We start from the raw sequence: 17,436 nt of genomic DNA on the forward strand, positions 1-17,436 counted from the left end.
CTCATTCTTTCTCCAAATTAAGACTTTTTTTCTCATTATTAATTATTTGATAGCAGAGACTGACAGATAGCAACTAAATGGAACTGTTGTGAAACTGTAAGCCACCAAAATACTTGAGCTTTAAAAAGCATAGATGGTTGAAATAAACATTCTGGCAAAGGAAAGTGAAAATAAAACCAGAAATAATTGCCTGGCCAGTGTTCTCAATGGTTGAGCATCAATCTATGGAACCAGGTCACAGTTTGACTCCTGATCAGGGCACATGCCAGGGTTATGGGCTCAATCCCTATTGGAGGGCGTGCAGGAGGCAGCCAATCAATGATTCTCTCAGCATTAATATTTCTTTCTTTCTTTCTTTCTTTCTTTCTTTCTTTCTTTCTTTCTTTCTTTCTGTCTTTCTCTCTCTCTCTCTCTCTCTCTCTCTCTCTCTCTCTCTCTCTCTCCCTCTCTCCCTCTCCCTCTCCCTCTCTCTTCCACTCTTAAATCAATAAAAATAGATTTTAAAAAATACAACAGAAAATTTTAAAAATCTAAGCCTGAAACTGAATCAGGCTACAAAGTACCTTTTTCATCTACTGTTATGGACTTTGTATCACAGAGAACCCTAATTCTTCAGCTGTTAGAGGTTAAATGAATTCTAATATTCAGTAGTCAAGTCCCAAATGATCTCGTGATGAAATGTGTTAGAAGCATGAGCGATTTTAGTAATTTTTTCTGGGTTACCATTAGAATCAATTTGCTCTTCAAGGTGAAAAACATTTCCCTGAATTCAGAGATAAGTGATTATTGCCACTGACATGCTCCTCTAAGCTCAGGCTCTAGACTGATTCCCTTTGGCATTAGGCAGCAAAATGGGATTCTTTTGTAAGAGCAGACTGTCCAAGGCCTTTACTCCAAAAGAGAATCAAGAATTCTCAAATGTGTACCTTGAAACAGAATTACAAATTAGATGCTTTATGGCAAATGAACAAGGTAAATGTAGCATGCAGCTGAGTGTGGTCAAAATGTAACTTCATCATTATCTGGAAAGTGAGGTTAGAAGAACATTGAATTATTATTAAAACTAAAAAAAAATTAAAATTAGCTCCTGCCAAGCCGGTGTTGCTCAGTGGTTGAGGGTCAACTAATGAGGTCACGGTTCGATTCCTGGTCAGGGCACAAGCCTGGAATGTGGGCTCGATCCCCAGTAGGGGGCGTGCAGGAGGCAGCCAATAAATGACACTCTTCATTGATGTTTTTGTCTCTATCTCCCTCTCCCTTCCTCTCTGAAATCAATAAAAATGTATTTATTGAGCTTTAAAAAGCATAGATGGTTGAAATAAACATTCTGGCAAAGGAAAGTGAAAATAAAACCAGAAATAATTGCCTGGCCAGTGTTCTCAATGGTTGAGCATCAATCTATGGAACCAGGTCACAGTTCGATTCCTGATCAGGGCACATGCCAGGTTTATGGGCTCAATCCCTATTGGAGGGCGTGCAGGAGGCAGCCAATCAAATGTAGCATGCAGCTGAGTGTTGTCAAAATTTAACTTCATCATTTTCTGGAAAGTGAGGTTAGAAGAACATTGAATTATTATTAAAATTTTAAAAAAACACATTAAAATTAGCTCCTGCCAAGCTGGTGTGGTTCAGTGGTTTAGGGTCAACCTATGAGGTCACCGTTGACTAATTTATTTAAATTACCTCCTAAGCATAAAGTTTAACTTGTCAGGGACATCATAATAGTTGAGCTCTTCTGTTAGGAAGATTAAATTCAAGTCAGATATTTTAGAGAGATCAGAGAGAATGAAAATATCAAAACAAAAACTGGCTGATGTCATATCTGCAAACTAGATAAAATAATAACTTCCCAAACTTCAAAAAAAATTCAAATACTTAAAAGTTTAAACACTTTTCTCATAATATTATGAGGCATTTTAGTGTGAAACACAGTTTAAGAACATGCAAACAATAATACTGTACATCAGCTGGACACATCATAATCAGCAAGAATCACTAATAATCGGGGGAAACCAAGGTGCTGGCTTAAGCCCATTTCTTATGATTAACTGAAAAAAAACACAACAACAACAACAACAACAACAACAACCTGGTTCAAAATAGCCAATCTCAACTTGTACAGAAAGAAAACGGATACATTTTAAAAATATTTATCACAAAATATTGAAGAATTTGAAAATTATTAATGTGAGACATATGTTCCTATATTCTCATAGTAGATTCCCATTATATATGTTATCAGGAATCAAACATAGTGTTTGTAATATAAGATTTCCTTGGTATTACTGAAAGAACTGTATTGCTACCTAAGAAAGATATAACTTGACCTGTTCTTCTGAGATTAGAATGACTCCATTTTAGAACTCTTCCCTTAGGTCTGCATCTAAATTCAGGTACCAAACAGACTTTTTGATGTCCATGGCCTAGCATACCTATTCAACAAATGTTTATTAAGCCTGCAAGTGAGGAACTATGCTAAGGATAAACACACACAGAGATCAATATATCCCCTGACATCAAGGAGCTTACCATAAAACCAACAACAAAAATTCATGCATAAATAATTCAGAACAGACTATGAAAATATGCAATGATTTTTATTTTTTTAAAATATATTTTATTGATTTTTTACAGAGAGGAAGGGAGAGGGATAGAGAGTTAGAAACATCAATGAGAGAGCAACATTGATCAGCTGCCTCCTGCACACTCCCCACTGGGGATGTGCCCGCAACCAAGGTACATGCCCTTGACCGGAATCGAACCTGGGATCCTTGAGTCCGCAAGCCGACACTCTATCCACTGAGCCAAACCGGTTAGGGCGCAATGATTTTTAAATGAAATGTAATATTTGATCCCAATCGTTGGGTCTAAATAGGAAGATCAGCCTGGCCGGTGTGGCTCAGTGGCTGAGTATAAACCTAGAACCAAAAGGTCACAGTTTGATTCCCAGTCAGGGCACATGCCCAAGTTGCTGGCTCAATCCCCAGTAGGGGGGGTAAAGGAAGCAGCCAATCAATGATTCTCTCTCATCATTGATGTTTCTATCTCTCCCTCTCCCTTCCTCTCTAAAATCAATAAAAAATATTTTTAAAAAATATATATATATACAGGAGGATCAAAAAGGGCTTTGTAAAGAATGGTTTTCAATAGTAGAGACAATAGGGAAAAGAATTATATATAGATTAAGCTCTGTGAACCATTGCAGGACATTTGGTCCTGTCTACAATGTCCACAGAGACATCTGGTCCATGACAAGAGCTCCTTGATATTTAATCCTGTCCAAAACGTCCACACTCAGAAGACCTTTCTGCATGAACAACTCCCCCTATTAAATCTCTCCCATCTTATATTTATGCCACTGAATTGTTAGGAATCCAAATACAGGATTTTGTTCTAACTCCCACTGAGTTCTGTGTTTTTACTTTGAGCCAAGAATCTCAGTTTATTGAGATATTTTTCATGTAAGTTGTTATTTGCCATGTTTGCAATTCCTCCCTAACATCCGACAAACCTGACTAGAATATATGATTGTCTTTTACAAAGTAAAATATTTACTAAGACCAATCCAAGAACAGAGTATTTAGCATTTCACTTGAGAAATCCCTTCCATGTAGACACTGAGTGATTATTGAAAGTCCTCCTGTGTAACTTCCAATCTCATACTCTTAACTGCTAGACTAAATTCTTCCCTAAGAAAGATGGTTGATTCTCCATGCTTGATGAGAAAAACCTGTCCTTGGACTCTGTAATTCATCAATAAATAATTAAACGTGTGTTTCCATGAAAATGGTGTGATTACAGCAATGGTTTATGTGCACCTTTACATGCAGTGTTTGTCTTTTTATGCATTTATTCAATAAATTTTCATGAGAGACCACTACATGCAAGGCACTGTGTAGGCAGATGTGATTACAGAGATCAATCAAATATAGATTCTACCATCAAGGAGTCTGTAAGAAATAATATAAAAATGTATATAGCTACAAGGGAAAGCAGAACAAAGAGATGTGTCATGAAAGTAAAATTAATTGTATTATAAGTTCAGAAGAATGACTTTTTATCTCAAGGATCCTCCTAGAGTCACTACAGATACAAAAAGTTTTTTCTCAGGTGACAGAAGGGACAAGAATTTTACCATTCAGATTCTGGATTTTTCCTTGCATGTACATATATAGGGTTGAAGGTATTTGTTTTAAAATATTAATGTAAGTCATCAGAATCTACACATTCTCTAAATTGTGGAAAAATCTGTCAGGACAATCCAAAACCGGGCTTAATACACCACAGCCTTGAGTCACCACTTCCAAAAAATGTGTGCAACTATGTAAGACATGAATTATTGAAGTTAGAATATTCTCTGAACACTATCTTCCCAATAAGGCAATAGTTACCATGGCTTAAGACTTGGCTCCACTATAAAACACACACACACACACACACACACACACAACAACAACAACAACAACAACAACTACTACTACTACTACAACTCATATCCTAAAGAATCAGTTATAATCCTGTAAGAACTTTCTGCTTATGTTACAGAAAATCCATTTCCCAAAGTGTTCTGAATCTTATGGGAATTGGATGGGAAAGCTATTGCACTCTCACAATTCTGAAATTGATGCACTCTTGATTTTAAGCTCTAGAAATTGTGTTGAATGGGTTTGAAAGTAAACTTTTTTTCAGAAACACCATTTGAATTTTAGACATTTGATTCTACTGACCTTTAAGACTTGAATTCTGGTACCAAATTAAGTATATTTTCCTATAGAGACTCCCCACTCCCCGCCCCCCAACTCCCAAGAGTATTCTCAAGCAGTTTATCAAAGCTTGGTATAAAAACTGAGACACTGAATCTTGAAATCTTGAAATATTCAAGTAAAAGACCTCACACTTCTGAAAGTTTACATGTAATTTAAGATTTTTGCATTGAAAAGGGAAGTGAAGTAACAGAAAAGAGGTGTACTGGCTGAATAAAATTGCACAAAACCTGCAATTGCACAACCACTTTCAAACAACAAGTCTTAGATGCTGCTTGTTTCTAGGTTTTTTCTCCCTCAGGAGAAAAAAATATATAATGCATTTCATCCCTGAAGCTTCCTGTTTATTTCTTAGAGACATAGACTAATGAGACAATAATGCTTTTTCTATTTTAAATATTTTTTTAAATTTACCTTTATTGTATTATAGATGTCCCCTTTGTGTTTTTTTTTCCCCGTTGATCCCCTCCACCCAGCACCTACCCCTCCCAGGCCTTCACCACACTATTGTTTCTATTTTAAATTTTTAAAATATGTTTTCCTGAAGCCTAGATTCTGATACCTGTTCTAATGATCTTTCTGTTATCATCAAATTTCTCTATATCATGATGTGTTCACATTTAAGAGTTGTGCACAGCATTTATACACATAGAGGGGAAAACTGAATATATGAGTTGGGAAAATAAGTGAAGAGAACATGAATTTTTTCAGATTGTTTTATATTCTTTCCAAAACCTAAATTTCTTATGTTGAAAAAAAAAGTGAAGATATTTATATTTCTTCAAAATTTACATTCTAGATTATATAATGTCTTAATTCAATTTAGAAAATGGCTCCACATGCATATTATAAAAGCTTTTAAAAGAGACTAACTTTTGAATTAAAATTTATGCAAGAGAAAATGTAATTATAACTTGAGCTGGTTTTCATATTAAATGCAAAATTTTTAATCGAATACATTCAACCACAATAAGAATTTAATATTTAATTCACTTATATTAGTAAAATTGTTCAAACTACCACCTTAAGGCTAATTTTATATTTTAATAAAACCAAAAACCTCCAATTCAAAAATAAAGTTCTTACATAAGATGACTGATTTTGTATTTTAAATTACTGAATTAGAGTGCCCTCTATTGGAAGAAAAAGGCAATAAAAGCTAAACTGAACTAAGAATAGTTAAAATAGTCGCAAAATTCAAGCCACATCATTAATATATAATACATTTATTAATAATATGAATGCTACACAACACATTTCCTTACATTTTAATTCCTTCTAAGTTACTTTTGGATTTGTCATATTACAATGAAAAGTGGTATGTTTCATATCATCTAAAATTAAATTTTAACTGAACCTAAATGCCTGTCCTTCAGCCAGTAATATGAATAATAAACCAACAAAAATGGCCACATTTAACATTCTGATATAATAGAAATAATTTTAATTTAGGACTATGACTGAACGATAGTTGGAATTTGCTTGATGAGAACTTTAAAATGTGCCTAACTCAAGAGATTTTTAGAGCTCTTACCCTGGGGAGTAGAAATAGGCCAGATTCTAGGTCTATACAATTTAGTCCACCTCTGAGAGTCTATAATTGTGTGCTGTTATCAAGACCTCAGCTCAAACTCAGCACCTCAGGCCTGAATTACCTCAGCAGGGACCTGGCAGATTTGGAGTCCTCTAGACCAACAGTGTGCATGTTAGAAGAAGCTCTTTAAAAGAACAATGCTTAGAGCCACCCAAAACATTCTGCTTTAGTTGGTCTGACATGGTATATGAGGGCCTCCGTATTTCTTGAAGCCTCATCAGATAAGTCTACTGCATAACCACTGCTGAGACTCACTGAGCTTCTCCCCAGAACATCTGACATTCAGTTACCACTTTCTTCTTCCCAAAATCTCATTTTCAGGAGAGAACTCTCCTTTTCAAGTGTTTATTCTCCTCAGCATCAATATTAAACTTCTGACTAGCTTTCCAAATATAATTATCGGCCCCTAGCAAAATGTTGTCTGGTAAGGGGTATGGCTCCAGCCCAGACTGTCTGTGTTCAAATCCTGGCTCTGGTACTTACCATGTCTGCTTGGGAAAAACATAAAAGTTCTCTGTGCCTCTGTTTTCTCATCTGTGAAATGGGAGAAATAAGTCTACCTATCTCATAGGATTATTGTGAGGATCAAACCAGTTAATAGAAATAAAGTGCTCCCTAAGTGTAAGGTATTCATATAACTCATGCAAATTTGTTTCCCATTACTTTCTCAAATCAACTCTCATGGTAAACTACTCTCCTTAAATTAGAGGCTACGTCTCACCTCTGTACCGTCTCTGCAGGCTGGAATCCTCTCCCATTTATTCATTCATCCTAATACAAGTACAAGGCACATCTCCTCTTCCACCAGGACCCAGTTTAGTTTCTCCCTACCTCCATGAAGTCTTCAATGAATGCCACTGAATTGTCACTAATCTCTTCCTTCTTAAAAAAAAAATCCTTTGGCCACAGTATAGTTTATTATGAGAAATATAAGACATTGGCTCTGAGTTTGAATCCTGAATCTGCCACTTGCTGAGTCATTTCCCAAGTCTATAACTTACATATTAGGACTACTATGAGGATCAAAGTGACTTAAATCACAGAAAGCATTAGAATAGCAAACAGCAAGCATGTAATAAATGTAGCTTTTATATAGCTGTTGTTTTATTGGTATATGTTAGCATTGCCTACACACTGTGACTAGAGACTCCTTGGAAAAAGTATTTATAATTCCTTGAAGTCAGGCACTGTCTCTCATTATTGCTATTATAAATCCTACTAGAGGCCTGGCGCATGAAATTCATACATGGGTAGGGTTCCTAGGCATGGCCAGCGATCAGGGCTGATCTTTGGGGTGACCAGCGGGGTGATCGGGGCTACTGCTCACACCCGTCTTGGCTGGCCTGGCACCGCCTTCTCACTGGCCCCGACCCCCGCCACCACTGCCAGTCGCCTCTCTCTGCAGGGCAACTGGCAGGGCTGGCCTGGTGCCGCCGGCCCCGCCCCCACCACAGCCACCAGTTGGGGTCTGCAGGCTGGGGGCAGCTCCTATGTTGAGCGTCTGCCTCCTGGTGGTCAGTGCACATCATAGTGACCAGTCGTACTGCCTCTCGGTCTATTTGCATATTAGGCTTTTATTATAAAGGATAGCTCACAATGTGGAGATGACCTATAAGTGATCTATAAGTACTTGATGCATAATTTGAGAGTATAATTCATAACAAAACTCTGAAAAAAACATTTTTGATGAATGGAAACAAATATTCAACAAAACAGGGAATGAACCCAAACAAAACACAGGCTGCAGACAAGGGTAAAAATAATTTGATTACATTTTCAACATTCAATAACAAGTTCTATCACATTTATCTTCTGAAAGGCCACTTCCATTGATGTCTTACCTGCCCAAAATCCTTTAGATTTTTCCTCATTCCCTACGAAATAAATATCAAAATTCTCAGCATGACATTCAAAATCATCCATGGCCTGACCTCTACCTATCCTTCTATACCTACCCCCTTTTCCCCCCATCTCCTCTCTTTATAAACTCTACTAGTGGCCCGATGCACAAAAATTTGTGCACTCGGGGGAGGGGGGGAAGAGGGGAGTGTCCCTCAGCCCGGACTGCACCCTCTCTAATCTGGGACCCCTGGAAGGATGTCCTACTGCTGGTTTACAGGGATCGGGCCTAAACTGGCAGTCGGACATCCCTCTCACAATCTGGGACTGCTAGCTCCTAACCACTCACCTGCCTGCCTGCCTGATTGCCCCTAACCACTCTGCCTGCCAGCCTGCTTGCCCCCAACTTTCCTCTGCCACCAGCCTACTTGCCCCCAAATGCCCCCCCCCCGCCAGCCTGATCACCCCCAACTGCCCCCCGTACCAGTGTGCTCACCCCAACTACCCCCACTGCTGGCCTGCTTGCCCCTAACTGCCCCCCCTGCTGGCCTGCTTGCCCCCAACTGCCCCCCTGCTGGCCTGCTCACTCCAAGTGGCTCCAACTTCTATTCCATTTGTGTCCTTTCCACCCCTAAGTTAATGCCGTGTCCTTAATATGTGGTTATGAGATGTCTCTGTGACTGAGCTGGGAAACCTTTCACGTTTCTCTTTCCTTTCCTTTCATCTCAGGATAACTGAGCTCTGTGGTTTGTGTGGGACCAAAGGCCCTGGGAATACAATGCTGAGCCCTCTGAACTCATTTTATTCTTTATTCTATTATTTGATTCCTGGGGCTGAATTAAACATGAAAACAGAAGAAAATATACCCTTAGATATAGAATCTGAGTCATTACCCGGAGATTTCTGTGGGAGTTAACACTGGGGCATGAGACACATGTGTTTATTGGTCAGTTTCCTCAACTATGGAACGAAGGTTGATCCTGCCCCTCGGATCCTTTGGAGGTTGGATATGATGCATCCAGAGGGATTAACTGGCAGCTCTGAGAATAAGATCAGAAGTCAAGAGACACTTGTTTCCTTTACCCAGCCAGAGTTAGAAAAACACAACTCCTTTTATCATAACAGCAGCCAGGGCCATGCCTGTGGGAGGAGGAACAGGGAACAAGGGCTTCCCCATTGCTCCTTCCCCGCCCTCCCTCCCTCTATCCCTGCACTGGTCCAGCTGCTATAGGAACCCCTCACTCAGGCTCTGGCCCCGCCCATGTCACAGAGAGGAGCATGTGCAGTTTCTTGCAGACACAGGAGCAGCTGTGGAGTAGGGAGGTGGCGGTTATTCCCCTGAGCAGGCGCTGAAGTCCTTGTTGAAGTCTCCACTCCGGAGCCTGCGAATCCGAGTTTGGGAGGCTGCGCAGTGGAGGCGCCACATTCCTTTCAGTAGAAACTGAAGATTGATAGGAGCCTGCTGGCTGAGGGGAAGGACCAGGAGGTCTGCCTTGTGCCCATTCCCAATCCACAGTCCCGCTTTGCTGGTCGAGCCTCCTGAGCCCAACGCCGATGGCCAGGGCGCACACAGGGCGGGCTGCACAGGGGGCAGGGCCCCCGCTATCGCCTCGTTCTGCCTGAGCCCCGTGCCAATGGCTGGGGCTGCACACGGGGCAGGCAGCACATGGGGCGGGGGCCCCCTGCCATCGCTGCGTTCCCTCTGAGCCCGGCACCAATAGCCAGGGCTGCACACGGGGCAGGCTGCACAGGGGCGGGCCCCACCCCCCACCATCACCGCATTCCCTCTGAGCCCCGCGCCAATGGCCTGGCCGCACACAGGGCGGCCGCACAGGGGGCGGGGCCCCCACCATCACCTCCTTCCCTCTGAGCCCCAGAGCCGCCTTTGCCCTGTCACCCGGCTCTTAGCTGCCACCTGGGTTTCCGATCACCTTCAGTCGGCTTCTTCCCTCCTTCCCCTTTCGCCTCCCAGCATTGCGCCTACGTATGCAAATTAACCGCCATCTTTGTTGGCAGTTAATTTGCATATCATCCTGATTAGCCAATGGGAAGCATAGCAGAGGTATGGTTAATTACCCTTTTTGTCTTTTATTAGATAGGATTATTCCAAATAAACAGAACTCCTTGCTCTTACTCATCTGTTCCTTCTGCTTTTCTGCCTCATATAAAGTTTAATATTTAAAATGGCAATATTTTTAAGGAACAAAATATAAAGGTTTGTCACTGAAACAAAGAGTGATTGCTTATGTGAAAGTATGAACTTGAATTTGAAGAACTTCATTTCAATTTATGAGCATTAATTTCTCTCATGCTACTATCACAATACAGTCTTTGGCTTACAGGGGGCGGGGGGGGGGGGCGACTGACCATCGTTTCCTCAAATTATGTCACCCCAGCAATGCCAGATGCCCCTTCCATCACTATCTGAAAGATACAAATTTGAATGAGCATGGTCTCCAAAGAGAGTGTGCAGACCCCAGGGGGCACAGATTACCCACTGAGTAAAAGATTAAAATTAGAGCTTCTATTGACACTTATTCTTTATCATCCTCCCTTGAGTTTCTTTTGTAGTACATTACTCATAATTTACATCATATATTCTTAGGATACTAGTAGATATATATATAATTTATAAATAAATGCATTTGGGATGTTTGCTCAAAATCTGTTTGCTACTATGGTACATATAATAAGAAAAGTTTAATAAATGAACTGGTCTAGAAAATGAGGGCTTTCCAAAAGTCTGTGGGTTTAAACATAGAGGGTCAGAAACGGCAAATTTATAGAAATCTTTAGGGACAGATATAAAAAACAACACCATGGATTGTTTATGCAGAAAAAAAAATGTGGTCTCATTTCTAACCAATTTCAAGGAAATATTGAAATGTAATTGCTTTGTAATTTGAAGACAGCATATACCTTTTTACATTTTTAAACAGGGAATTTTCTCCTGACATTAAGGTTACTATCATAAATATTTCATTAATATAAATTCTTTTCTTTTGGTAAAACCAACAACTATTTACTTCTGTGCATATATAATTAATCATCATCATTCATAAAGACCTTCTATTGGAGCCAACAGTGTGATGTTTTACAAAAGACAGTGCAGAAAACAAACAAACAAAAGCAAAAGCAGGCTATGTGGTAAAACCAGCTGTGGACCTTCCAGACTAAGAGCTGCTACCTGAGAAAGCGTCACAGCTCACATTAACTAACTAAATGAAGTAAGTAGTCTCATACCAGTCACGATACTTAGCTATTTATTTTTGTTTTCATAAATCACATGGCATCCCTTTAACACAATCCACTCCATTGGCTTTAGAAGAAAATGTTTCTAAAACAAATTAAGTTATAAAAGTATCATCATAATATATTTCCTTTAATACCAGTGCACCCTATAAATCCTTCCTCTATAGGACACAAAATAGATATGCAAATCTTAATTTTAAACTGCTTGATTCTCACAGTTTTGGGTTTTTTTTTTGCTGTTGTGCTAATACAAAAATCCAACTGAGCAAGCATCTGTAACTCATGATTCAGATTCTAAGCTTGTAGGTTACAGGCAAAGCCCTTGGGATTATAAAAACATGGAGGTCCAACTTCCCACCATGTCTCTCTCCTACAATGACATGCCGAGTGACCATACACACAGGGCTCTGGCTTTCTTCTTCAAGATGGAGTTAGACTCAGTTCACAGACAACATGGGGAAGAAAGACAAAAGGAAACCAGTATCCTCACACCCAATAAAACTAAAAGGACATAATCAAAGAAACTATGAAACTACGAATGTCTAACAGTAAGGAGATCATCACAAACTACAAGTGATTTATCTAGCAACCCTTCCCCTCCCCATGCAGTGAGAATAAAACACCAATGAACATGAGGGAAAAAGGAATAGGTAGCCTGACATTGGACAATGGCCAAGTCAGCAGATAAGATAATGCACAAGCCCATGCCTCTTCGGCACACACTGAACTGGTAAAGACAGACGAATTGGCTTCTTGCCCCCCTTACTTACTACACTCTGGCTTCCATTTTTCCCAAGTTCTTCCTCTGAAATCTTGCTCAAATTATCTAAGTAGTGGTCTGATATTGTGTGGCACAAGTCTTCAAAAGAATAATCCTTTTCTTGACAGAGTTTTATTTCATCCAAGAGTTTTGATAATTCTCCAGTCACAGTTTCACCTGTTAAGGGGACAGTAAATTTTTTCAAAGTTCCAAGAAAGGCCACTGATAAAACTTAATGTTAGATAATAGAAATATGACTTGCTATGGTAATAGAACTCAAAATATGGCAAACAAGATCAAGTACTCAGAAACTATTCTGCTAAAAACAAGATACTAAACTATTTATAGTACAAGAATATTAAAAGACAATGAGAAATTCTAATTTTGCCTATAATTATTATTTTTTAAAATGGAAGTAAATATTGAAGGTTCACATATACATGGTACATAAAATATCTGGAATTATGATTCCTAAAGCTTCATTTATTATAGCATTTAATTTTCTACACTCTTTTATCAGCATTACACTTCACTGACAGAATTCATTCAACAATTCATTAGCAAATTTAAAATTATACTAGGAGCCTACTTCCTAAGTTTAATAAAAATAAATAGAATGTATTAAAACAAGTAATTAATAAATTAGAATTATGATATGTGATATTAAGGGAAGACTCAGAAGAAACAGGTAAATAATATGCAGCATCTGTCAAAACATTGATATTTGTAGGTTGCATACAAATATTCATTTTTCTAATCATTCTAAGAATGGCGCTTTATACTGATAATTTATTCTAGAAAAAAAATCCAGTAGTTACAATCCAGAGATCAATATTTTTTATTCTGCATTAAAAATGCATTTGAGGAAAAAATAACCTACTATGAAATATCCACTCCATGTAAACTTCATGGCAGCAGGGATTGCTCTCTACCTTGTTCATCCCTCTATCTCAGGACCAAGAGTAGGGCCTGACAAATAGCAGGAGCTCAATAAATGCTGGTTGAATAAACAGATAAAATATGGAGGATAAGGTAGAACTTATTAGACTTGAAATTTTCACAAGGCTTAGCAATTTTGTACAGATAGGACAAAGTTGTACCTAAAAGTCCAGTATCATTTCAAGGATTTATAATTAGCTACTCACTTTTGGTCTTTTGGGAAGGAGACTCAAGAGGAGATGAAAGGTGTGTTTCCTGTGTTGTACATTCCTGCACATGTGCTTCAAGGACTGCTGGTCTTCCCATGCCTTCTAAATACTCTGTGTGTAAGTTTTAAAATTACATATTTGAATTCATTTATTTTAAAATCTTTAACTAATCTTTATGCTTTACCTCTGGTGATCATTTTCCATGTCTTTCCTCATATCCTAAATACATCCTAAGTTTTTATAAGAACTTCATAAAGCCAAAAAAAAAAAAAAAAACCCAAAGAACTTCACGGTGAGCTATTAACTTAAAGCTTTTAATGAGAACAAAAAAAGATATTTTGGAAGAGACTTATGGAACATTTTTCTGAAAACTAAACTTAACCTATTCTTTCCTTAAAAATAACTTCACCTGTTGAAAACACAATAACATCCGTGGTTTCCTTAAATGTATTCTACCAAAAGATTTAAAACTCGGAAAGATGCTTTGAATAGACTTGATTCCTAAGCAGGAATGTCAAATTCATTTGGATACAACCACCAGTCAAGTCACATAAATGAATGAAGTGGGGTAAGTTTATGATAAAATGGTGTTGTCATCTAGTAAGATAAGCATAATTGTATATTAAACTTTACTTCTACAAAGAAATAATGTTCTTTCTCATTATTCTTGGAGCAATGTCCCACACTCAATCTCTCTCTCATTTTTCTAACTTTAATGAAGACGTATTAATAATAGCAGCTAAAACGAAAATTTTGCTTACTATGTACCCAGCAATGTTCTAAGTATTTAATATAAGTTAACTCAATCCTCACAAAACTACAACTCAGGCACTATTACAATCTCAGTTTTAAAGATGACAACTAGAGGACAAGGACTTTAACTTGGCTACGTTCATACAGCTAATAAGTGGCAGAGCCAAACAGACATAGGACAAGAAAACATCTCACTTTTGAATATAAAGAAAACAGCACCTCAATGTAGGGAAAATGTCCACAAATTGCACCAGTGTCATGAAAGAACAGAGAGCATACAGACCATGAGTAGCTAGAGAGCAGGTACACTACCTAAAGTTAGGCTTCAACTAAGGAAAATGAAAGCCTGCATTTGTTAAAGCTCTGGAGTTTTAACTAAAATCCTAGATTTTTAAATGTTGAAAGCTAATTCAATTTTTTTAACGGCAACAGTGTGAGCTAAAAATATGTGATCTAAACAAAATGTATCTGCTATCTCCCCCAAGGATGCGGCTCCCAGTTTGTGGTTAAGATTAAATGAATAGATCCCTCCCTATGGGGATCTTTTACTTGCATTTCTTTATTCAGAAGAAACCTTTAAAAAAAATCCAGTTAAGAAAGTTTGTGCTCTCTTGCCAGCCACTTATGTCCTCATATCATCCAAAGAGTTTTTACCTAAGGGCAATTCTACTAGGCACATTCTACTAGGAAAAGAAAGCAACCTATAGGCTTCTATGCTTAAAAGTTTTGACTCATGCAGTAATTATGAACATTTAATTTCTCCTGGGGATAGAAATAGTAATTTCTTTATTGGCTTTATTGCTATAACAAACTTTTTCATAAGATTTAAGATGCACCAGTGAGCCCAGCTGGTGTGGCTCAGTGGTCGAGTGTCGACATATGTACCAGGAGGTCACGGTTCGGTTCCTAGTCAGGGCATATGCCTGGGTTGTGGGCTCAATCCCCAGTGTGGGGTGTGTAGGTGGCAGCTGATCAATGATTCTCTCTCCTCATTAATGTTTCTATCTGTCTCCCTCTCCCTTCCTCTCTGGGGAAAAAAAAAAAAAAAAGATGCACCAGTGACCAAATCCAGGAATATAAAGAATATAGAACGTGTTCACATTCTAAAGTTTTCCAATAATTTTAAAAATTCAAAGGTGCCCCATATACCCTATCACAAATTGGCATACCTAATGAATCATGATCATTTAAAAGAACACAGTTATTCCTCTATAATAACACTTTAAGTTGAACTAATGCAGCATCTTATAAAAAATGTCTGTAATTCTGTCATGCTCCCTTTTTAGTGTATATTTATTTTGCTTTTTCCAAAAAAAAACACTATGCACAAGCCTCAGTTGTGTGTTTTTTTAATCTCAGAGCCAAAAATCCAACATGAAATACAAATCACCTAGAGGGGGAAGACTTATAAAAATGCTGCGTACTACTTTGATGTTTTAGCTTTGATTCGACTCGATTTTAATTTGAATTGATATGAAGAGCCACTCTTGTATTCTCTGATTTATCTCTATATGCACTTGACTTAAAATTAACTTCTTTATTGACAAGGAAATTGTAGGGGCCTGAACTTCCGTGAGAGGTTCTGGAAATTTGGAGAGAAGAGAGCATAATGATCTCCTGTAGAGTATCTATTCTCCTTACCCCTCTTTGGCCCTTGTTGACCCTACATATCTCCTGCTCACTTGGTTGTAATTCACTTATCTCCCTGCAGGACAAAGCTGTTTTCAGCCTCCCAACTGATAATCCAATGAAACCCATCCAGCCTCCTGCCTCAATTACATTTGCAGCCAATCCGTAACAATTATAGGGGCTAATCACCGCTGAATAGTGTCTGAGCTAACTGGAATGGAGAGAACAAACCTCTGGGTTTTTAAGGGAACACGCTACATGCCAGGCCTAACACCAAGCAGAAAGGGAGAGCATTTATATCTAAATTATTTTAATATTGTTGTTGTTTTTATTGACTTCAGAGAGAGGAAGGGAGAGGCGTAGAAACATCAATGATGAGAGAGAATCATTGATCCCCTGCCTCCTGCACACCCTTCACTGGGGATCTAGCATGTGCCCTCCTGGCTCATGGGTTGACGCTCAACTACCAAGACACACCAGTCAGTCTAAATCTAAATTTTTCATAAAAGTTTCCAATCAAACGGGGACATATGTAATCCTGCAAACAAAGAAGCAGTACCTAAAAGGTTGTCAAACCTTCAGTATACCTAATAACTGCAACTAACTACAAAAGTATTTAAATGGCCTTTATCAAAAACAGAGCTGGCAAGATGGAACTATTGGCACTACTGGATTAGGGAGAAAATAATCTACATACCATTTTACTGTTGTTAACCCAGCACTTATGTACCAACTCTACCGCTCCAAATAGAATATACGAGTTTGAGCAAGTCCCTTAGACTTTCAGAACTTCACAACAATGACATCTGACTTACCCTCACAGATTAAAGAAATAAGACAAAATAACAGAAATCCCTGAACTCTTTAAGGATTAGTCAAATGTGATATAATACTTAATTACCATCACTGTATAATCTTATACCTTCCAGCTCATAACTATATATTTAATATCTGTGTTTAAAAGAGACTAATATCAAGTGCATGAAAAAATATCTGAGCTTTTCTTAAAACACTGAGTAGCTTAAAAACCAAAATAAAGCATTACAAAGAATTTTATTTAGTTTAAAAGTCTACTAGAGCCAAAACTGGTTTGGCTCAGTGGATAGAGCATCGGCCTGCGGACCAAAAGGTCCCAGGTTCGATTCCAGTCAAGGGCATGTACCTTGGTTGCGGGCACGTCCCCAGTGGGAGATGTGCAGGAGGCAGCTGACCGATGTTTCTAACTCTCTATCTCTCTCCCTTCCTCTCTGTAAAAAATCAATAAAATATATTTAAAAAAAAAAAAGTCTACTAGAAAAAAAAATGCAAAGAAAAAGTTCATTCAAAGGTAAACATTAACTCAAACCCCCAGGGGAAACAAGGATGGTTTTCATTGAATCTTAACTTTAAGGCACACTCATCCATCATCAATACTGTTTACCTTGCAGGAGTGTTGCAATCTGGAGAGATTTCTGAGATGGATGTTCTTTCAGAATGTCTAAGACGGTCCTCCCTAAGCTATCCTTTATATTGGCATCAATTCCTGAAAGAAAAAGAAAACCCCACTAGATATACAACATTGGAGTGACCAGAAGACACTGTTAATATATAACTGCTCTAATTTCAAACATATACACACTAAGCACGTTTAAAAAGTCATTTTTTAATAAAGTTACATGTGCACACCTACACATGCAAGATTTTAGTAAAACAGAAGGT

At 38.3% G+C, this 17,436-nt stretch overlaps 1 protein-coding gene across 5 annotated transcripts in view; it reads right to left on the reverse strand.

The window, feature by feature from the left end:
• The window catches only part of ANKS1B (ankyrin repeat and sterile alpha motif domain containing 1B), a 792,232-nt gene that overhangs the window by 647,360 nt on the left and 127,436 nt on the right, over window positions 1–17,436 (reverse strand). For all 5 annotated transcript variants that reach the window (XM_070410887.1, XM_070410886.1, XM_070410885.1 and 2 more), the window contains exons 6-8: window positions 17,159–17,260; window positions 13,354–13,467; window positions 12,219–12,385 (exon numbers count right to left, since the gene is read on the reverse strand). In XM_070410887.1, the coding sequence (XP_070266988.1) occupies window positions 12,219–12,385; window positions 13,354–13,467; window positions 17,159–17,260 (383 nt within the window). The remainder of the gene's footprint in view (window positions 1–12,218; window positions 12,386–13,353; window positions 13,468–17,158; window positions 17,261–17,436) is intronic.

Source organism: Myotis yumanensis, unplaced genomic scaffold (assembly GCF_028538775.1).
Source record: "Myotis yumanensis isolate MYYU_CA2020_CCGP unplaced genomic scaffold, mMyoYum1.0.hap1 SCAF_3, whole genome shotgun sequence".
Lineage (NCBI taxonomy): Eukaryota > Metazoa > Chordata > Mammalia > Chiroptera > Vespertilionidae > Myotis > Myotis yumanensis.